Source organism: Nyctereutes procyonoides, unplaced genomic scaffold (genome assembly GCF_905146905.1).
Source record: "Nyctereutes procyonoides isolate TBG_1078 unplaced genomic scaffold, NYPRO_anot_genome, whole genome shotgun sequence".
Taxonomy (NCBI): Eukaryota; Metazoa; Chordata; class Mammalia; order Carnivora; family Canidae; genus Nyctereutes; species Nyctereutes procyonoides.
This window is the reverse complement of record NW_026575037.1, coordinates 22,687,102-22,711,565: the sequence shown is the minus strand read 5'-3', so window position 1 is coordinate 22,711,565 and position 24,464 is coordinate 22,687,102. Positions and strand designations below refer to the sequence as shown.

The 24,464-nt window shown below is 37.5% G+C and overlaps 1 protein-coding gene across 4 annotated transcripts in view; it reads right to left on the bottom strand.

The window, feature by feature from the left end:
* Positions 1 to 1,055: 1,055 nt before the first annotated feature.
* Positions 1,056 to 24,464, bottom strand: part of NEK7 (NIMA related kinase 7) — a 157,918-nt gene continuing 134,509 nt past the window's right edge. For all 4 annotated transcript variants that reach the window (XM_055319173.1, XM_055319176.1, XM_055319174.1 and 1 more), the window contains exons 9-10: positions 21,191 to 21,304; positions 1,056 to 4,071 (exon numbers count right to left, since the gene is read on the bottom strand). In XM_055319173.1, the coding sequence (XP_055175148.1) occupies positions 3,961 to 4,071; positions 21,191 to 21,304 (225 nt within the window). In that variant the 3' untranslated portion in view covers positions 1,056 to 3,960. The remainder of the gene's footprint in view (positions 4,072 to 21,190; positions 21,305 to 24,464) is intronic.

Sequence of the window (24,464 nt, the reverse complement as noted above, 5' to 3'; positions counted from 1 at the left end):
TATTCTTATCTCCTAAGGTTTAAAATTAGAGACCCAAGTGAACAAGAAATGGGTAAGAAAACCAGAAACTCCTTCAAATGAAGTTCTCAAAGATAAAATACACATTGTAAACTTTCACATCTTTCCGATAATTAATCTGATGAGTCTTGTTTTAGTTCGTCATTAATTGTATTAGAGACTTACATGTAATTAAAAATAGATAATGTAACAACTCCATGGAAGTTTTTTGATTAAGGGTTTCATTGCAGTTGTCATCCTTTTGCACCAATTCGGTGGTAAATATAGCTGCACCAATTAATAATACATTAAACATATATGCCCAGTACTGACTTTTCTAATTAACAAACATACTTTTGAGATAAAATTTATTAACTAGTCAAACACTCTCTTGTGGCTAAAATTTACTATTACTATACAATTATGTGAGTGTGCCCATATACACATAATCAGACGAAAGGTTCTTTACAAGTCACAGGTTACAAAATCCGTGTGATCTTCACCACAGTCTATTTGGAAATGTGATCCTGATGTGAAATGATCATTTTACCATCGGCCTGGAGGATTTTACGCCATAAAGATCTTTTAGCCTCAACATTTCCAGATACAGAAAGTAATTTTCACTTTTTATGTGGAAAAGAGTAAGTCAAGAGACTACCGACAGGGTAGTTGCAAACTATTTCTAATATTGTCCGCAGCATATTAAGTAAGGTGAGAGGAATGGACTCTGCGGCCTAAACTTTAAACTCATAATTTTATAATTTGAGAAAACTTTTCTTATTCAAAGACAGATAATGATGTACTGAAGAGAGTAGGGACCTATGAAGATGTACCCTACTTTAATGCATATTTATAAAACTACTTCTTAGTATCTGTCCTAGCTCCACGATCACCCTGAAGGGCTTCAATTCTTAGGCTTCTCCCAAAATGGTAAAGTCATGGAAATGAACAAGAAATGTTTCTTCTGTAGGTTACATGTTAAGTGAAACAAACAATGGCAGACTCTTGGGGGGGGGGGGGGAGGAAGATCACAGATACATAAAATGTTATTGTAACCATTGTTTAATTTTATGTTTTTATTTATATTAGGATATTATACAATTTTCAAAGCTAACAACAGAATCTTTCTTAGTATGTGTATTGGAAGCATAACAAAATAAAAGTATTTCACAAAAGAAGTCCATATTACAGTACTATTGAAATATGAGGCATAGGATAATTATGCATTTGTGGGTTATAAACATAATACATTCATTTTAAAGAAAAAAACATTTAATATGAATAACATTTTGGTTAAAATAAATATCATGTAAATGTTAACAGCAACACCTGAAGTATATTGATACAAGAAAGGTGTTTTGTGATAGGTGCTATGTAGAATGGTAAAAGCATTCATGAAATGGCTGTAATATCTTACTAAATTTACAATCATTGCACATTGTTGAGCACTTTATTTATACAGGGATACCCTTCATCCACCATTCCTAAACCTCAACATACAAAACAAAGTTACCCCACATTTTCCTCTGGGGACCTGGTACCAATATCTAAATAAGGTTTAGAATCAGATGTACCTTTCATTTTACTGTTTCTCCACTCAATTCAAATGTTTTTCTTAATCAGTACAAAATTTACTTATAAACAGGAATATAAAGAGAACATTTATAGGTGAGTATAAAAATTAAAACTAATTATCCTCATAATTTTTTGAAATGATCTCATTCAAAATTAAAATTTATTGTCTACACAGTGGTTTCTTCAGGAAAAAATATGAACACTTAGATAAGAAAAAGATACAATATCCAAAACAGAAAGTTTCCACATTTAGAAAATAATAATGGATTTCCCCGATCATTAAATTCTTCCCAGCTATTTCCTTCTAGCAGAGACTCACTGAAAAGAGAAGCTTAAATCTTTGCTTAAAAGTCACTGTGAGGGGTTAAGCTAATGAATTTTAGATTCATGTATTTTTAAAGACTGCAAGAAAAAGGGGACTATCTGTTCCAACTACAAAACAATTTCCTCTTCAACTGTATTACAATAAAATGAACATGACACTATTTTAACAAAAATAATTCTACTTACTCATACTTCAGGAGACAAATCTATGGATGCTCAGTGTAAAAGCTGTAACTAAAAATCACACAATGCATCCATCCAGCCCTCATTTAAAGGACCACCCAGGTGTCCTTTGTCTATCCCAGGATAAAGTTACCCTTCAGATATCATAACTGATTACATTTTGAAAAAGAAAAAAAAAGTTTATGCTTTTTCCCTTAATAAACCATTTTTTAAGTTTACAAATGACTTGAAAGTATTCAAATGATTGTAAGAAAAATACTTATAAAGGGGGGGGAAAAAAAAACCCCAGCAGTTAAATCAGCTAACGGTAGGTATTCTCCGAACATGAAGTTTCCACGTTGACAGGATTATCCGTCCCAAGGTTGGGTTATAGGTGGCAATGGCGTCCTTGAACGGTGACTGCCACTCGGCCTTTTGGCTTTCACAATTCTGTGAAGAACTGGTCGCCACTCACATGAAGGCATTCATGGAAAACATATCTCCATAACAGCATTTACTAAACTCTGCCCATTTCCTTAAACTAAATGAAGCGTTACCATCTCTGTCATCTTCATGCATGAATACAGTACTTGGCTTAAAAGCTTCTCAACAGAAATGTTAATCTCATAAAACTCTGGCTGTGGTAATGGCCAGTTTTCATTGCTTTAAACATATTCTAAAATTACAACCTTGTCAAATGAATCGAAACTGTGTCAACATTCACAGGTACAGCACAACACACATCCTTTCTTCCTCCCTAACAAAACAAAATGACACGCATACAGGGTGGCCCAAATTTTAAAAAGTTAAAAAAAAAATGGGTTTAATCCAGGAAAAGTGTTGGTATACCAAATATTTCTTTAAAGGGTATATGTTCTCAGAAAATCTGAAACAAAATGGATAAAATGCACATACAATATAAATAAATCAACTTGAAGAAGACAAAAACTTTTCTGAAGGGGACCAATCAGAACTTCAATAAAATCTATGAATAAAAACATATGCTTACATTATAGTGTACAATTATGAAGAGAATTTAAATTTATAAAGAACTCGAAATATAGTACTGCAAGATTATTCAAAGATTTTTTTCAAATGTACAAACAATAATAAAAACACAAAAGAAGCCTCGGGCAATGTGCAACTTTCAAAATTACTATCACACCAGCCAAACAAATCCTTAACCACTTTTTAAATGGATTCATTTATACCATTTTAATGCAGAGAGAATATCAAAGATATTAAAACAGAACAAAATAAAGCAAAGAACTCTTCAGTGTCTGACTCACATTTTGTCCCCCAATTTTTTTCACATTTAATAGTTGCATTTTGAATGTATAAGCTAACAATTTTAAGTGTTTCTCAAATAGTTTGTCTACATTTATCTTAAGAATTATATTTCAAAGCTACAATGTTAAGTACTAAAACACAGACTTCAAACTTAAAAAAAAAATCACAAAAGTTCACAATTGTGCTAATCTCAAATGTCCATAAATGACGAAAAAGCAAACAAGTCACATGTTCAGATACTCTTCCTCATGTTACAAGTCTGTCTTGATGAGTGCCAAGCTGCACTTTCCATTTTTGGCACTGAAAGTCTTATCTGAACACAATTTATCAGAAAAAAAAATCTGAATAATTCTAAAAACCTTTAGCCATTAAAAACCATTAAGTTTCATTTACTCTCCTAACATGCAAAGTGACTATCCAAAGTCATTTGGGGTTTCCAAGAAGGTGACTTAGACTGGTACAAAATGAAGCTTCTATGAAAACTGGTTAAGGATTCAAAGCACATTAGCTCTGAAATATTCATCTTAACACCCAGACAAAAATGGGGAGGTATGATTTGCACAAAAATACTTTAAATAATTTTGGTTACGTTCTTCATGATCTTCCATGAATCTAGCTGCTTGCAGTGCACGCGTGCATCCTCTTTGCTACGTCATAAACATAGGTAATGTCTGGTCGCTTCTCTGGATCTGGGTTGATGCACATGTTCACTAACTGTCGTAGCTACAGAGAAAGAAAACACAGATGCTTTTAAAAACAATTCCAATTAGTTAAAGGAAAAGAAAAAAAAAATAACCAAGAAAACTCTGTAAGAACACGGACAAGGAGGTGGGTGGGGAATGTGATCCTTAATCAGTGACAAGGATTAAAAACTGCTCTAATGATGAGCGCTGAGTAAGGGAGAGAATTGTTGAATCACTATATTGCACACCTGAACCTAATACAACACCGTATATTACCTATACTGAAATGAAAAAACTTAAAAAAAGAGAATATATCTGACTGCTATCAATGATTTTACAATTAGTTGAAAAGTCTAAAAGTATGTATAGTCATTGGGGAGTATTAACATCAAGCAAAAAGTACTGTCTACAATCAGAGGCTTTAAAATGATTTTACTGGGGCACCTGGGGGGCTCAGTGGTTGAGCATCTGCCTTTGGCTCAGGTCACGATCCTGGGACCTGGGATCGAGTCCCACATCGGGCTTCCTGAGAAGAGCCTGCTTCTCCCTCTGCCTGTGTCTCTGACTCTCTCAGTGTGGGTCTCATGAATAAATAAACTAAAAAGTCTTTTAAAAAAAAGAATAAAATGATTTTACTATTTTTCAAAGTAATTTATCAGAAGGTAGCAGTCATGAAGGTCAACGGGTTTTTAACTCTAAGGCTCCAAGTTAACTGTAGATACATACACATTTATGTGATCTAGAATGTACTACATTAGCCTTGATTATAAGTTTACATTCTCATAATTACAGACTATATATCTATAGTTCTAACTTCATAGGAGGCATAGGGTAAAATAATTATCATATGCCCTTATCATAAACCATTTTATATAAATATAAAATTTTTAAATTAATTTCATATTAAAAAGCACTCTTCTAAAGTAAGAATAGTAAATTCTAAGCAAGGTAAATTATGAGTAGTATTCTCATCCTCAACTGCATGAAGCAGTATTAGTCTCTTCACTTTATAGATGAGAGAGCTGACGTTTACTTACTTACATCAAAGAAAATAAGCACACTTCAATAAATTAAAGAAATACATCCTTCCATCTGATTTCATTCTCGATTCCAACTGCCATCAGTTTACGAAACTATGTCTCTTCTTATAGCACTGTACGTGGTCTTTCACAGATGATTAAGCCAAATCAAGAGGAAGAGCTAAGATTCTTTTGCTCTGTATGTCATGAGGAATAATTTAGATATTTTGAAAACTTGCATTGATTCTTTCTGGCCAGTTATTAGCGTGTAGTAAATGTTAATGGAAATGTTACACCCACTGAGACGGTCTGAGGATTTTAATTTATATTCCTTAGAATGCAGCAGACGATAGCATTAAAAATCCTAAAGGGGTAGAGCAATACCCAAGGCACTTATATTTATTATGGCGACCTAAGAGAAATTGAAATCAGAAAGAGGTTGGCATTTTACTCATTAAAATAAAAACAAATATATCCAATTATACACGATACAGAAAACAGCAGGAAAAGCATTTATAATGACGCTTCTATTTAAGAGGTAATGTGTTCTAACAGGTCACCTACTTGTCAGATATTTTGTTTAGAGACAAAAATGACAAAAGCAGCAGAAAAATGACAGAAAAAATAGAACTGTGGTACAAAAATTCTATTTAACCAGTGTACTGGTAGACGTAAGGGCAATTTTTGACTGAATAAAACCACCACATCCTTCAACCCGGGCCAGAAACCTGATCTTTCCAGCCTAATAGGTCAGAATTGGGTGAAACCTTCTAACCTACTGTAGCAAATGGTCCTCAAGTTCTCCTGCCCCGAGAAGAAAAGTGACGAAGATGAAAGATAGATGGAGGTGAGTTTAGTTGAAGAGACGAAGGCTCTGTGGCTCTCCAAAGTGGAAGATGAGAACCAGCTGTAACAAAGAGGGGGGCAAGGAAAGAATTCGGTAAGGGGAGAAGCAGTGGGGAGGCAGCTGGGCCGCGGCTGATCTCCGCCCTCCTTCAGGACTGCCTCTGGGCGACGGACGGGACAATCAGGAACCCTACAGTAGACGGAGCCGGAGCGGTACCACGTTTGCTTTTTCTCCTTCTTACGTGGTTCAATTTCCATCGGAAATGTAGTTCATCTTGTCATAAAGATTCACCTTTTCCAAAGAGTTTTCTGACACGTCGTATGGTATAAAATCATACACGATATAAAATATGCGTACCTCAGGGTATTTATGACTCAAATAACCTATTGATAAGGTTTTCCTAAACCGTTACATAATAAACAAATAAAATACGAAAATAAGGTCCCCCCCCCCAAAAAAAAAGAAAAGAAGGTCCCATAAAATGGAAATATGCTTGAGTAGTGATCCGCACTCATCTTGAGTAGAAACATCATGCTGGCATCTGAGGACACGGAGGGTAAATCAGGGAAAAGAACCAATGCAGGAGGGAAGGCCTACTGTCCAGGATGGGAAGTGAGAGAATGACTCGTTTTCCTTCCTGACCTTCTGACCTTTCTTTCCTTTCTGACTCTCCTGTCTCCATTCATTCAATAAGATCTTATTGAGCATTTATTGTGTGCCAAGCACTTTATTAGGTGGTCAGGATAAAGCAAGAAACGAGATATACACGGAACCTGACTTTGTACAGCTCACAATCCAGCGGGGGAAGAAAGACTAACAAAGAAATAAATGTGAGACTGAGGAGATCATATAACTAAGAATATTACAAACTACGAAGCGACAGGTAGCTCAAGAGGGGTCTGTGAGAGAGAGGCAGAAAGACGGTGGGTGGCCACCCAGAAGAGACAACCCTTACTTCCCTCTTTTTCCTTCCACCTCTTTAACTCCGAGGGGTTCTACCTCATGCACTGAGGACACCCAGCTGACAGTATTCCTCATCCCAACGACTGCGACTACACCTTTGGTCACCGCGATGCCCACTTGGATCCTCGATCCAAAGCAAACATCTTGATTCCCTGGCCTTCCTTGATCGTCACCTGCCTTCCATTTTAGTCTCTGCCTCCCAGGGGCACAGCTTATGTCTTCCAATGTCCTGTGTCACGTAAGAAATGTGGGCACAAGTTCCGGTCGTTCCAAGAGTCTCACATCTGTCCCCTACCTAGTATGGATGTGCCTTCATTTGACGCCACTTCCAATACCTTTCCTTCCTGGTCAATCTTCTGTTTCTGGACTTACGTCATCCATTTCCAGACTAGACCTCATAGCACAAGCCTTTAACCACTTACTTGGCAGCACTATTAATAAACCAACCCTGACAACTGTTTTCTTTGCTTCTCTACCAGGATGTGAAGGACCACAGGAGAAAATCGCAGACTCCGTATAGTCTGGGGGTCCCAGATTCTTGGTTCCAACTGCTGTTGGACCTTAAAGGCTGTTCTGCAATCCAGATGGTTGGCCTGATAAACTCCATTCCCCACAATGGCTAATCTCAACCTTCACTAATCTGCAGGCACTGCCTTCAATTCTTTCCCACCCAGGACCTTGCCTCCTACTTCACAGAGAAAAATCAACACTGTTAGGTTTAAGCTTTCCCTTAGTATCTCGTCTCAACCTATCCATATCTGGTCCGTATCACCTCTGTCCCAGCATCAGAAGAGTATTTTTTTTCCCCTGCTACTCTCGATTCTATCACTGGAACCTCCTCCAGAGATTATACATCAGTAGCTGAAATATAGTTGGCTATGATCGAATATTTAATGAGAGAATGTTATTCCTCTTCTGTATTTTCAACCTCTCCTCATCTGCTGATTCCTTCATCATAATCTGTAAGTAGAGTCAAGTCTCTCTTCCTAACCACTACCCCATCTAATGTATTTGCTCTACAGTTAAATTTTTTTGGGGTGGAAAAAACAAAATACTATACTTAACTATATCAACTTCCTTAATCTCCTTACTGAAGCCAACTGTAATCATTTTTCATCTCCTCCACCCCCCAACAGTACTTCACTGAAATCGCTTTGACAAAGGTTAGCAGTATGTCCCACTTGCTAAATCTAACAAACTCATTTTCTGCCTCTCATCCAACCTTTCCGCACGGCTGATGCTTCTGATCACAGCCTTCCTGGGAGTTGCCTCCTCCTCTGGCTCCAAGACACCATATTGGTTCTCCCCCCACTCCTCTTTTTCTTCCTTTGTACGTTCATCTTCCTCTGGCAGTCCCTCTACTGTCAGTTCATTTCTTTCTGTATACCTTTTATCTTCTCCCTCTACACCTTCTTACCCTACACAACTTTATTCTCATAGCTTCAATAACCACCAACACAGGCTGAGGAACACATACACCTCTGTAGTTTCAGGCCAGACCTCTTCATTGGCTCTACTGACATATTTCTGCCTGGCTTCTAAGCATATCTACCTACAAATACTTCATATTAAACTTGTTCGGGGGCAGCCCTGGTGGCGCAGCAGTTTAGCGCCGCCTGCATCCCAGGGCATGATCCTGGAGACCCTGGATCGAGTCCCACGTCAGGCTCTCTGCATGGAGCCTGCTTCTCCCTCTGCCTGTGTCTCTGCCCCACCCACCCCCCCTCTCTGTGTGTCTCTATGAATAAATAAAATCTTAAAAAAAAAAAAAAAACTTGTTCGGAACTGAGAGTTTACTATTTTTCTCCCCAAACCAGTTCTGCCTTGGCAGTGCCTTCGATTTCTCAAGCCAGACATCTGAAATTTCATACAAGACACTTCCTCATACTTCCTTCCCCTGGCCTAACAATCATCAACCAAGTCCTACTGTTTCCTATTTCTTCTTGCCCTAGGTCCACTGCTTACACTCAAGGGATCATCTTCCAACTAACGGTTTTACCTCCAGTTTCTTCCAATCTCCTTGGCACTGCCACTAATCGCCAAGCTGACCCTACTTCAATGTTAAGCATTTCAATGCACCCCAGTGTCCTCTACGAAGCCTAACCATTGGTTTATTATGGACTTCTAACATCTGGCTCTTGCTTCCCTTTCCAGCCTCACATTTAGCCCTAAGCCCTCCTCCCTCTAACCCCACTCTACACTCTACCCATAAAAAGAGCTCACAGTTGTGTGTCTACCAAATTGTTTTTGTCCTGAACCTTTGTACATGTTGCTTCTCTGCTTATAAAGCCTGCCTCAAAATCCTGTACTCTGGCCTGTCATCTATTCAATCTCTAAAGCCCTTCCTAACACCTCTATTGCCATGAAGAACTTAAGTAGGCTCCACGCCCAGCATGGACCCCAATGTGGGACTTGAACTCATGACCCTGAGATCAAGACCTGAGCTGAGATCATGAGTTGGATGCTTCATTGACTGAGCTACCCAGGTGCCCCCAGAACTTAATATTTTCTATTTGTCCTCCATCATACCCTTCACGTATCTTTTTTTTTTTTTTTTGTTTTTTGAGGTGTAACTGACATTAACATTAGTTTCAGGTGTTCATGCACTTTAAAGCCTTTAAAACACTTCATTGTACTTCATTTAATATCTGTGTTCTCCTACTAAACTGAAAGACCTGGAGGATGGGTATGATATCAACAGTAAGTGCTCACTGCCACGTTAGACGGAAGAATGAATGGGTCACTTCTGAGTGACTGAATGTGGAAAGGTTTTATGGTCGTGGCAACTGAGCTAAGGTTTTCGGAGAATGAACACAATTTTGATATATAAAAGGGCAGGGGAGACTCTAAGCAGATAATAACAGAATGAGCACAGGTGCTGAGCCACAGAAAGTATGAGGTGGGTGAAAGCAATGGCTAGTACTCCTGCATGACTGGGGAGCAAGCAACAGTGATGAAATGATAAACTGAGGTGAAATAAAGGAAAGGCTTAAGGAGTTTAGAATCTATTGATATATAGGCAACAGGAAATCAGTACTTAAGCCAGGAGGGAGAGCTCATTAAAGGTGCACTGCAGTACGTATTTTCTTGGAATAGTGAGAGCAAAAGGAGAGCCATGGCAGCAGAACGTTCAATCAAGTTCCTCTAAGATTTCAGGCAGGAAATCTTGTTCATTGGAAGTTTTCACCAGGGTATGTGAGAGGACGCTATGTCCACTAACAGAAATAGATGAAAAAAAAAAAAAAAAAAAAAGAGTGACTTTGCAGGGGCAACAGGGACACAAAGTTTTGAAGGTATCACATTTGAGATACTGACACAGTACAATTTGGGTGGAACTGTGAATTCCTGAATCTGGGGTTTAATTCTGTATCCATAACTAAATTCTGTAATAAGTCACAATTTTTTGTGACTCTACCCATATCAAAATTATGAAGATAAAGGAGACAGCTTTATGAAAAGCTATTAACCTATATCCTGAGCATAGTTTTGCACTGTACAATTCTCTTAAATATTTGTCTGTTAATTTAGTCTTACTTAATGGCAGGAATCATTGTGGATCTTAAAAAATCCTGTATTTATATAGGATTTAATATTTTACAAAATCTTCCATATCCTTTTATATTTAAAGTATTGTAATCTCTCATAACAATCTCAATTTACAGAGGGAAAAAAAAAAACTAAGAACCAATTTAAAAATTAATGGAGAGGGACGCCTGGGTGGCTCAGCGGTTGAGCATCTGCCTTTGGCTCGGGGTGTGATCCTGGAGCCCCGGGACTGAGTTCCTCTGCCTGTGTCTCTGCCTTTCAGTGTCTCTCATGAATACATAAAATCTTTAAAAAATAAATAAAAGATAATAATAAATAAAAATTAATGGAGATAGCTGAACCGGAATCCAAGTCATATGATTCTTTATTGCAGGCCTTTTCCACTTCCCCTTTTTGAGAGCTCGCTTACTTTTATCTAACTTGGCCTTTTGGTTTGAATTCCTCATGATGCTTAATATAGCTTTGCACGCATAATGATTTCTCAATAACACTAACTGGCTGAATTTCACATCATTACTACCGTAGAGGGATATCACTTAGTCTGACGTTATCATCTGAGTTCTAATCCAGAGAGATGCGTTACTAGGTATTGACAGGAAATACCGGTTAAGCGGTGGCCATCACAGAGTAGAGAAGGTTGCCTCTCAGGTACTTTATTCCAATACTCAGAGGCTGCTCTGACTTCCATCCGATGAACATCCGAAGCTGGTGAGATGCCTCAGCTTTCATGGGCGGGGTCGAAGCTTGGCTTGCTGTTTGTTTTCCCTTAAGCAAATGAGCAGACTAGACTTCATCACTCTAGGTCCTTGTCGAATAGTTAATGGTGTTTTGATATTGAAAAATCTGAATGTTCAGAGGGTACTGAAAGGTGTGCTATGTAGCTCCTATCAAACTCCTGCTAAGAGAATGAACATTTAGGGGAGACCCTGTAAAGGATAAGATTCATCTTTTTAACTCTGGATAAGCTTAGCTCTACCCTTCAATCAAATTAGGCCACCAGAAGCTACATCATGGGGGCACCTGCTTTATCCAGCTGCCCAATCACCTGTCCAAAACCATGCTTTAATGCTTGCTTTTGGCTCTTATCAAACATCACACAGTTATTTTCTGTGTAGTTGCTACTAAAGACCTGCCTGGTACATTACTCATAGAACCTATAGGAGACATTTCTATTATAATTTAGTGGGAGAAAATTTTGTTTTCTCTCAGGAACTGATGTATTTCCTCCTGAAAGACCAAAACAATTTGCTTACTGTTTCCCTTGGAGTCCTGACAGAAAGGAAGCAATAACTAGATGAAGAGCTCAACCACCACAACTCTGCTGGCCAGTAAGATAGGTGTGCTATGGTCCCTTCTACTGCCGGTTCTGAATTTGTACTTCCACTTCTATTTTAATGACTTGTTAAGTCACGTCTTTATTTTTTAAATTATTTTATTTATTTGAGACAGAGAGAGAGAGTGCAAACATGAGAAGGGGGAGGGGCAGAGGGAGATGGAGAAGCAGACCCCCCACTGAGCAGGGAGCCCGAAGCAAGGCTTGATCCCAGGACCCTAGGACCATGACCTGAGCTGAAGGCAGATGTTTAACTGACTGAGCCACCCAAGCATCCCTTTTATTTAAAAAAATTTTTTTAAAGATTTTATTTATTTGAGAGACAGAGTGCATGCACACCCAAGTGGGCAGAGGGGCAGAGGGTTAGGGAGAAGCGGATGCCCTGCTGAACAGGGAGTCTGCCACGGGGCTCCATCCCAGGACTCTGGGATCATGATGTGATTTGAAGGCAGATGCTTAACCAACTGAGCCACTCGAGTGCCCCAAATCATACCTTTTGTTGTAAATTATCTCAAATCCTTTTTGAAAAAAAAAGGCAGATTGTTACACAAAATGGGAGATTCACATAGGTTGCAGTTTTCTTTGATATATGTGAGTCAACCGGTTGCTCTAAAGATACATCTAAATAGACTTGTTGATGTAGCGCAGGAAAAATCAGTTACAAGAGTCTTTGGCAATATAAAGGGAAAACAATCACAACACAAAACGATTACTTTCACGTTCCAAACAGCCATGGACTAGGTTTTATGCCTTTAACTTTAATAATTTGGCTTGGGATCCCTGGGTGGCGCAGAGGTTTGGCGCCTGCCTTTGGCCCAGGGCGCGATCCTGGAGACCCCGGATCGAGTCCCACGTCGGGCTCCCGGTGCATGGAGCCTGCTTCTCCCTCTGCCTGTGTCTCTGCCTCTCTCTCTCTCTCTCTCTGTGACTATCATAAATAAATACAAATTAAAAAAAAATAATTTGGCTTAAAAATACAAATTTATTTGGATCTATGAATGCTCTCTTGCCATACCAGATAATTCAAGTTTAGATAAAGAAGGTCACATCTCACCCTGTCTTCTTTGAATGTATACCGAAGTACAGCATCACTTTACATGGTAGGCTTATTTGTGCTCCTGCTACAATGAACAGGAGGATAAAATTGTCACCCAGGTATCAGAAACCAGGAACATTAAGAGACAGTAGAAAGAGTTTAAAAGTCATGAAGTAGAGGAAAAGGAAAAGCTCATCTTTGCCAGGTAAATTCTAACTTTTAAGTTGTTAAATAATTACACAAAACGCATTCATTTGGTTACTCATGGTTTCACTTTTTGCAGCCAGTAGACAGGTCGAGAGGCCACAGTACTTAGATGTAGATGCTCCGTACAACTAGTAGTTAGTTTTTCTAGGCTTCCAGTGAAAAACTGGAATACGGTCCCCTGAACGTTTCCATCTTCTATATGGTAAGGTGTTCACGCTCTAGAAGGTAACTCTGAGGCTTTAACTTTATGCTATTTCTAGGACCAGAGAGAAAACCATTTCCTAAAAGCTGATATTTATTGAGTTCTTAACATGAATCAGGCACAATTCTATACATTTTTACATGGCTTCATAACGACTCTCTGGGACAGGCACTACTATGGCATTTGACAGAAGACTAACATTCCCAAGGTCACAAAGGCAGTGAAGAGGACAGCCTGGATTTGAACTGAAGCAGTCTAGTTTCAGAATTCAGGATTTTTAAGGTACTGTGTTCTACTGCCTGGGGAAAATTCTAACGTGGTCTGCAAGTTCCCTCATGGCCACCTCTGCACAAAGGTGGGAGACCTTCCAGATAGACAAAGACAGTTTTAGATTATTTGATTCTCAGAAGAATGCTAGCTCTAACACTGGCTCATCTAGTTTCTAAATTAACAGATCTGCTCTCGTATTCCATAGGCCAACTCGGATCAAAAAGCAAACCCAAAAATTTTCTCTAGGGCTTTACCAAATCACAATGAGATACAAGCCTACTTTATCCATGAGAGATATATTTAAATGATGACACAAAAATACTAAGATTCGTGTTACAGTTTGAGTGACAATTTTAATGTCATTGCTAATCTGATTCATTGATTTTTTTAAAAAAGATTTTACTTATTTATTCATGAGAGACACAGAGAGGCAGGGACATGGGCAGAGGGAGAAGCAGGCTCCCTGCAGGGAGCCCGATGCGGGACTCCATCCCAGGACCCCAGGGTCACGCCCTGAGCCAAAGGCAGATGCTCAACCACTGAGCCCCCAGGTGCTCCTGACTCATTCATTCAAGTGACAGTAACTCCCTCCAAACAAATAAAAATGTAGGTGGATTTTAACATGGAACAATTTCTTTATGCTGGACTATAAACTTACATAGTGACTTGATGAATTATAAAAAAAAGTCTGATTTTTCTATCAGAAAGTCAGACATTAAATAATCAGAAAGCGGTTTTTATCTTAAAGATTTCCCTCAATGCTAGTCTTCATATTTTTAAAAATTTCCTAGAAGTCTCTGGAAGAAAAGAAGTTAAAATCCTTTAACATTTATCTAATAGTCTGCAAGAACTCTAAGTACTATATTATTACCCATATTTGAGGAAAACGTATGTGCATACAATAAAACTTTCAGACTTTTCTATATATTCCTGTATGTCAGGCTTCAATTTCTAATAACCTCATTAGGCAACCTGCTCAAAAAAATTTTTGTGTTTGAATTGAGGGAATTAGCTTTCCATTTATTCCTTCAAATTATAAAAATAATGACAAAATCAGTAGATAATTACAACTTTGATAAAAATAGAAGTAAAGAAGCATTTCATGGTTTATGTTTTGTCAAAAAAATTATTTAGTTTGCATTACTTAACACATGTTTGTAAAAAAATGTACTTTGGAGTTTTTTTAATTGTTTTATATGACAAGATAAAAATAAGGCAATATAGAGGACTGAATATGCAAAAGCCTTTACAAAATCAGAGAGGAAAAAACTGCTTGGTTAAGATGCTTAAGGGAAATTTAAAAAGCAATACAGAGGTATTTAAATGAGAAAAAGCATACAGTTAGAATAAAATGAATTCTCAGTAACATTTCTAAAGGACTATGAAATCACAAAATCATATGGAAAATAATGAATATATTTGTTTTCTATAAAGTAGAGAAAAATACTAATACACTAATATATATTGATCTATATATTTCCAAAGAAATATCAAAGTGTATGAGTTAGTACCAGAAATATTAAAAAGAAGAGAGTGTTAACAGTCATTGTTGTCAGGGCGATAACCCAATTACGTATCAAGTTCAGTCACATACAGGTAATAACAATAGGGCTCTTTGTGCGTTATAGCTTTAGGTCACTAACACAATTCTCAATAGAATAATAAAGACTGGTGCTATTGGTACTGTTTCTTTTTCACCCCCATCTTAATCCCTCTGAGACCAATTATGTTATATCAGCCTCCCAGATATACCCAATTTCCATCTACCCAAGGACACATTTTAGCACCCAAAGTGGGTCTAATACATTAAAGTACACTATATTTCGGAGCTTTAGATATTTATACAAAATGATTAGGCGTATCCAACTTGTACACCAAAGCGTCACTAGTGATTGACTTGGGGGTAGACGGAAAAGGGAAAAGAAAGCAATCTTACAGATATAAGGTAATGTAATGTCTATATTTCACAACTGAAGATCATTCGGTGTGTCTTTTGAAAACTGTGAAAGTCTTACAGAAAGTTACATGGTTTTATAGGATCCCACAGGATACGCGAAATATAGGGCACCGTTTTGGATTTGTGTCTTCAAGGAGCAAGTCTCCAGCGTCACTTCAGAAGCATAAGTGAACAAAGGGCCTACTTAAATATATTTTTTAAACAAAAATGGAACATTCGAAGCTTAAAGATCTGATCTTATATGGCACCTCTAAGTAAGGTGGTCAATTGATATTATGAGTGATGAGAATATCTAACATACTAAACTCATTTTTAAGAAGGAAAATCAAATATTATTAACAGTGTTTGAGATAACATCCAGAGTTAATCTTAATAAATAATGGCACAGTTACATATTTATTATTATAAATAGTCTCATCTCACTTAGCATTGGATTATGATTATAAGGAGTACAGAAATATTTGTGAAAACAGATTTAGCTCCAAACATTAATCGTGCCATTTAATTTAAGATCTCTCATTTAAATATTCTTGAGATAGTATATTGGGAAGAATCTTCCAGCACCGATTTAAATAACATTGGTTAATTTCAACTAACTCCAGGGAACTTATATAATTCTATTAAAATTTGTAAATCTACCGACTATAAAAGAGAACTATTTAGACTGCTCCAATGAATAAAAAAGTTTAATAAACTCATTTTAACTTCAAAATATGCAAAAATTATGTGTACCTGACACTTTCGGCTTTCTCTCCCATATACACACAAGATAGTTTTTTCTAATGACTAAAACAAAGGTCATGTTTTTGTTACTGACTCAAATTTCATAATAAGCTTAAACATATTCTGAATTTATTTATTTCTTTTTTTAAAAGATTTTATTTTTATCTATTTGAAAGAGAGCAGAATCAGAAGGCAAGGGGAGAGGCAGAGGGAGAGGGAGAAGCAGACTCCCCACTGAGCAGGGAACCCAATGCAGGGCTCCATCCCAGGACCCTGAGATCATGACCTGAGCTGAAGGCAGATGCTTAACCAACTGAGCCATCAGGTGCTCCAAACATATTCTGAATTTAAATATAAACAGAAATTATTTATAAATGTTAGGTAGGCACCTGGGGGGCTCAGTCGGTTAAGCATCTGACTCTTGATTTTGTCTCAGGTCATGATCTCAGGGTCCTGGGAATCCAGCCCCACGTCTGCTTGTCCCTCTCCCTCTAATCCTCCCCTTGCTAGTGCTCTCTCCCTCTCTCACAAACAAATAAAAATAAGTGCTGAATTTTTTTCACCCGAAGCATTGTTTCTTCAAATCCTTAAGTTTATTTTTTTTTAAGATTTATTTATTTATTTATTCATTCACTCATTCACGGGACAGAGAGAGAGGCAGAAACACAGGCAGAGGGAGAAGCAGGCTCCCTGCGGGGAGCCTGATGCAGGAGTCCATCGCAGGACCCCAGGGTCATGCCCCGAGCCAAAGACAGAGGCTCAACCAGTGAGCCACCCAGGCTTCCCCAGATCCTCTGCTGAATTTCTATTTTCTCAAACCAAGATCACCCTTATTCTCCCCTAGTTATTTCCATTTTTCACTTCTGTCTACAAACCCCTGACTCAACTTTTCAGAGCTTCCATCCAAACTTCTGTGTTCAAACCTAAAGTGAAGACAAATCTGCCGAAAGCAACCATCAAGGTACAGTTCTGTTCAATCTTTCTCATGTCTTCTTTATTTAAATTAGGAATTTCTTTTACAATAAATAAAAAGTATTGAAAGAAATATAATCTATATTCTGCATGATGTTATTGTTCAGAGTTTCAAAAAATATGTTGGCTCAAAAGAACTCAGTTTGGAGTCATATTCTGTACTTTCTAAATAACTGTCAATATAACGTTATTTACTGGTTTGTTTTTTTTTCAACTTAAAGAGTCACGAGATGATTTAGTGAACAACAGTGACAATGCATACTTTTGACGACACTCCTATGACTCTCAAAGAAATTAAATACTGAAACTGAAGAAAAAATCCATTTTGTCTTATTTTCCAGTAAATGGACACTGGGTAATCCAGCAACGATGCTGCTTGCTGATAAAAATGGAAAATAATATAGTGAGTATTCTGAAAAAAAAAATTCTCATAGCTTCTGGCCTGTCTTTTGAGTAATTTTCTGCCTCGACTGAATGGACAGTTCTTTGGAGAAGTTTCTCTCATTCATCCAATTGTGAAATAATAGGTGTATTTTTTTTCCCCATTTATTCCTTTCATCTCACTCTTTCACTTCCTCATTCCTTCAATCAATCACTGAACCTTTTTAATACATCAGGCCCTAGAGACACACAGATAAAAAACAGTTACTGTTCCGCAGGGGCAGGAGCTAGCCGGTCTGGGGGTGAGAGCTGGGGGTGTGTGCAAAGAGACAACTGCCACACAGTGTACCAAGGAAGGGGAGCAGGATAACCTCATGCAGGAGACGATGCCCATGCTTTGCTTCAAAGAGAGAAGAGAGGTCTGCCTGGTAAAGAACAGGGAATGGGGTGTTTCAGAAGGAGGAAGCAGCATCCATAAAATCATGGTCATCCATAGAAGTCTTAGTGGAACCTGTACTGGTAGAGCCAGGGAAAGAAGAGCATATCCTGTGATCCAGAAGTCTGGAGAGGTAGGCCTGGATCAGATTACAAGGGGCCTTTGGAGTCCTAATTCCTTGTACACAGTACGTGTTCGATCAAGGTCAGCTTCACAAATGTTAATTTCACAATCACTAATGTTACCAAGTTTAATTAAACTTCAGAGATATCAAAAGGAAAAATACCCATCTTTTCAACTCAAGATTTTTAGGGTTAAGTACAGAAGTGCCCCAGTGATTTATGGATGAGATCATTACTGGAAAAAGAAAGAATACGGAACACCAAAAGACACCGTCATAAACAAAAATATGTTAGTAAGCTACAAAATATACTTTATCCTAATATCATTCATGTACAGCTGACATATTTCAATCTAGAATCCCAATCACTTGTACATAATAGTAAAAGCATAATTCAAAAGAAAAGATTTGCCATAGAGGCTTATTTTTCCAAAGGACACTATTTCTCACTTTTGGTTTGTAACACTTGAGTGTATCTATGTTTTTTGGAATAGAAGAAATAAAAAACATCTCAAGCTTTTAAACTCTGAGTTCTTCTAATTGGAATGACTATACCTAGAAATAAATCTTAACAGTTTCTTATACCTATTGATCAAGGCTGGCTGGGGGCAGAGCTACAATTTTCATGAAATATTCCCTTCTAAACCTCTTTGGGTAGTAGCCTTAAAAATTTAGCAGCAGTTAAATCAATCTGATAAGCTTTCAAACATATATTTAGTGGGACATTAATTTGCTTAATTTTTTTCATTTTTCAAGCAGTTCAGAGGCTGCTAACCATTTTAGCTATAAAATCGACACATAGTGAACTGGTCTTTTAATTAAGTTTGCTGTTTAAAAACTTTATACTTCGCTTTTCATTGTTTCCTATCATTTGCAATGCTAAAAAATTAAATGGCAATTTGAACTTTTAAAAGATCCCAAAAGCCAACCATATAATGAAATAATAAGATACCCTGAAAGTATGGCAGCATCAAATCTGTTCAGGTTTTTTGCTCCCATAAATTCTGAATAATTATTTTACAAACAGAGTTCCTACTTAAGGGGAGAAATAATATTTATTAGCACATCTGCATTTCAAAGCTCTTGATCTGAGAACTTTTCTCCATAACTGAACGGATTACAGTAACATTTCTTAAGTCTGTGTTTTTCATACCTCATTTCTTTACCAAGCATCCCTTTCCTTGTGTACCTAGTTTCATAAAGCCTTCTATTTCACCACAGCATAAGGATGGATTTTACCATATGAGGAGCTGTACCGTCTTTTCTGGAAAGTACGCCACAGAACGTGTTTTGCTTTATATCTCTTTTCGAAACTGGTAACTATATAGAGTGAAGTAAAAAGTGGAATCTTATTTTCCTTTCCCAACTCTGAGACCTTCTATCTGGGCCAGACTTTGATATTTGCCCCTTGGCTGAGAATCCGCATATCCAACTTCACACTTAGCTGCAGTGAAGTAGCCCTGCAGGCAGGCCGACTTCAACGAACCACTAGTGGTATCATCATTAAAATCCTGCTGAAGGTCACCATGGTAACCGCCTGCTGAGGCTTCACTGCCGCACTCGGCATCTCCTAATCAGCTACCATGTGAAATGCAAATTCAGACAGTCTGAAAATTAGTCAAGAAGAATAGGGGATGAGGATGCAGATATGTGAAATATTCATGCGCTTCATGGAAAAAAGAAGACAGCATGAATGACACAACAAAGAGCGGCCCCTGACATTCTTGCCATCATTTTGCATTATTGTTCACACCCTACTGTATTTCCAGGCCTAGAGTTCTGAAGTTGGTTTTGTGAAATGCCATATTTATATTCTGTACCCAAAATAGTAATTAAAAATGGCTAACATAACAGCATTAATATCAAATAAAGATAATACTTCTAAATTATCATCACTACCTCATAAGAGGTTATTTTAATCACCTGAATACAAAGGCTATGAAACAAACAACAACAACAACAAAAAACCCAGCCATCATTGATTATTAGTATCAAAATCAAAGAAAAAAAAAAGGTACTTATAACATTCTAGGGCCTCAAGTGCTTTACATATGGTAAAAATTCTTTAGAGGTATTTATTATTCAAGTTACACTGACTCAATTTTCCTTATCTAAAACTGAAACCGATTGCTATTCATTTCAAGATAGAAAGAGTGACAAGACTACGTAATAAGTGAATGTTATAATTGTTTTATATTTTTTCTTTGCTCCTTGCCATTTCCCTTGGGCAAAAAATCTGTTGTTCATGAGAGGGTGAGGTGTCCTAACTCAAGACAGTGTTTTCTCCAGGTAGATTCCCCAGTAAGCTTTCCAAAAAGAGTCATGTGAACACATTTAGTTACCCCACGATACTGCTGTTCTGCATATCTCTTCCTTAAACACTGGCAAAATCCTGATGTAGTGGGCTAAAATGGGAGATGTTTTGTTCAATAAAAGACTGTATATGTTGGGTAGAGCCAAAAGAATTCATTTCAGTGGGTTACCGAAGCAAGCAAGGATTCAGACTCAGGCTTGAATAGAGTCTTCTAGAATTTCCCATCCCATCCACTATAGGTTTCAACAGGTCTGCTGCTGATAACCTCAAAACCTTTCCCACAGGAATCTGCTGCAACAGCAAGGCGGTGACAGGACAGGCGTGGTCGCGGGAGGGAGGGTAAAGCTCAAAGCACACGGCTGAGAGACACACAGCTAAAAGACGGAGGATTCAAATTTTGGAGAAAATGGACAAGAGGGATGTTCTGCCAAAGGAGAAAGTTGTAATGGTGCATCTAAGACTGTGAGAATGAGGAGGGGCCTCACTGAGAAGGGCACCAACGTGCTGGTCACCTCGAGCTGGGGTTTGGGCATGAACTCTGCCTTTCGCCGTGTTCGCTTTGCTGCAGAGTCAGCCCTCTCTCTCCTCACACCCAGGAGGCGACCAGTTTCACACCCCATGCTGTGCTACGTTCCACGCCACGTTAGGAACTGCAGAGTCAACCCTTTAAACAGGAAGTCTCCAAGAGAAGGAAAACAGAGTGAAAAGTGGCTATGTCTGCCACTATACTCATCATTTGAGGTTCTGGATAGAAAAAAAAAAAATTCTTAATAAAATGCAAACGTTAGCGAAATGAACAACAGACAAACACATGGACTGAAAAATGACTTACTTCCTCTGAATAGTGATCTGAAGGGAGAGGTGGGTAGTCACACTGTTCTATCTTCTTACACAGCGAGTACAAATTCATTTTGTCGCCATAGAAAGGACTCTGTAATGCAGCCATCTGTAAAATGCTCCCAATGAAACTGATATAGTTACATGGTAACTTTTAAAGTTGATTTCATCAAGTATATTACAGTGGGGTAGAAAATAGTTACAAATACTTTAAATCAAGTTATCTGGGCATTTTGATTTTTATGAATATTCCTCTCTAGGAATTTTAGTAAGCTCTAAACTTAAAATTCCCTAAAAGGAAGAAATGGTTAGCACATATTTACATATATCATATATATTTACACACACATACATATATGACATAAAGCAGTATCAAGAAAAAGAACAGAGAGTAACTTAGAACTCTTTGTAAATATAATGCCATAAAAACTAATATATCTCATGACTAAACAGACATCAGCGGTATATATCAACCATGCAAGGGTCAAAGTGTCACTAAAGTGAACAGCAATTAGAAATGAATTATAATCTAAGCAATGGTTTAGGGAGTGGAATTTATACCATTTTATACTACATGATGGTTTCTGTAGGGAAGGATTATTTTGAGAAAATAAAGTCTTCTCCATCTGAATATTGCAACTGACCCTCAAGTAGTTCACAATGAGACAGAACTTCCTTTTCTTTTGATAATGCCTCAAAAACACTAAATATGCTCAAAAGCGCTCTGAGTCACAGCCGCTACTTCAAGGCATCTGAATGAGATTTCTATGCAGGGGGAAAAAAAAAAGACTCAAAGAATGATCAACTTTAAAAAAGACATTATTGAATTTAAATTTATTTTAAGACAAGGTTCTAACTTGACATTTAAAGTGCAAGCAAGTACTGTGGTAAGCAGGGTTACAAACTAAAAAATTCAATTTAAAATGTTCGCATCCTGTTCAAAACCTTCTAAATCTTTGAACCGCAGCAGCAAGAATACAACACGGAGTGCGAGGCTGCCCCAAAGTCAGTCACCCTTTTCTACATGTGCTAATAAGTTTGATTTTGGAAGGACAATGTGTACATTCCCCAGACAGGCAGAGTGTGTGTGAAACACGCTAGTCCATGCTGTGCTACTCAGTGAGCGTCAGTGGGGACAGGACAAGCTGAAAATGGCTCTCATCTGTCTTGTGGTGCTCCAGACAGAGCTTTAACTCCTTCGGAGCCTTAAACGAGGAGGGGACGGCACTAGAATTCAAACCTGCAGAGTAGCTTGGCATAGTTTTTACTGAGCCTACGTTTGATAGGAAACCTACATAAACCTATACAAAACCACCTTAGGAATGGCTGTTCCACCTGAGGAGAGAAAAGTAAAAAACAATATAAATGGCCCTAAACATGTCATTTCCATCTGAGAGGAAATTTCCAGAAGAGGGGCCATCAGTAATAACACGGGTTTTTTTTTTGTTTCTTTTGTTTAAAATGCAAGGACACTTTATGACAGGGTATCATAAAGGCCACCTAAAAAAAACACACTGTACGTATAAACCATAGTCTTTCCATGTTTGCAAAAACCCTACATAAATGTACATCTATTCATAATCATATGCTAGGAGTTCATTACAGTACTTTTGTCTCGATACTGCAGTGTTAAAAAAAAAAAAATCTGAATGTCCCCTAAGGAGTTAAAACAGGAATAGTATATTTTCATGCATCTCCTGCTTTGACAGATGAAAAATGTCAACTGTCCTGTTTTTATTTTCAAGCTTTTGCACTATTCATCTGGTTCATTAGTGCATCTCGATGCTGCCCCTGACAGCTGCTCGCCCTCTCCTCCCAGCAGCTGAATTTTTCAGGCTAATTTGATCCTCCACACTGAGACGATCGCTGGAATGATTGACTTGCTCCCTGACCTCCAGGGTCTGACTTTCCTGATTAGTATTCTGGGGGTGTCGGAGGGACGGAAGCCCACTGTCTGTCTTCGGGGCTGGTGGCAGCTCTCTTTTTTTTTGAACTGTAAGCCACCAACCTACAACCCTGTAAGAATGCAATTGCTGCGCTGAACAATAAAGGAAATGTGTAAAACCTACTTTTCCATGTAAAGGTCCGTGTAGCAAAAGCACAGCATCTTGATTTTAATTAGTAAAGTCTACTTTGTTGCATATCAATTAAAACTGTACTGATAGTTTTTTTTTTTTTTTTTTTTTTTTTAGGTTTCAGGAATATTTGAAAGTCTAATTTTCTGAGTTTAAAATACATTTTCAAAAAAGCTTCCCACTCCTTCATTGTTAATCGTAAATTCTTAGTGGGATATAATATAAAATGTCCATGAGAGGTTGTGGCCAATTTTTTAAAGCTAAACTGCTGGGTATTTCTATTAACATTATATTGAAACATAACTGGAAGGAGATAGAACATAAAGGTAAATTAAATCTTTAGAAAAATTTTAGTTCTTCCACATGACTTGCGTAGAGGAACTGAGAAGACTCACTGGTTGAAAAACTAACATTATCATGATAAATACTTTAGCTCAAAATCATCCAGCACATAAAACTCATGGATATAGAAGTGTCCAAAGAAATAATTTCCATTTTGGTGATCATTTTAAATATACAGAAAAATGGACACTGCCTCTCAAAGGCAAATCCAGAATGTGAAGAATTATTTCAGTTTTGACATAAGAATCCAGCAGCCCTAGAAGAATTTACAAACTTCTCAAGGAAATATTACCTTAATTGAACTTTTTCTGTTTAAATTTCATCTTGTTAGTGCAAACCACTTTGCTGTTTATTTTCAGGAGTTTAAAAGGAAAATGCCACTTTGATAATATTAGACTATGGCCTGAGGAACCTAATGTTACCTAAACAAATATAAAATATTTATAAGTGTACAAAGTGACTTTTAAACATTACAGTAATTTAATATAATCAGACCAATTCTTTTCCATATTGTATCAAATTAGTAACAGCATATAATATAGTGAGCATAATCTTTTAATCTCATGTGCACACATAAAAACATATTCTGTCATATCACTAATTCACAATTTTTCATAATAAAAATTATCCTAGGAAAGTTATTTAAGAACACTTAAAAACCTGTTCTTTTAAAGTGGTCATCATTAGTCACTTTACCAGGAAGAACAAAATGAAAAAATCTCAGGTTCCTTAAGTTAAAGAAATCTAAATCTGCAAGCCATAATATAGTAATTAAAGATCATGATACACATTAAAAAAATTAAACCTCCTAATGCTCTACTTCCAAGTAATGGTTGGGCAATTAAAATAGAC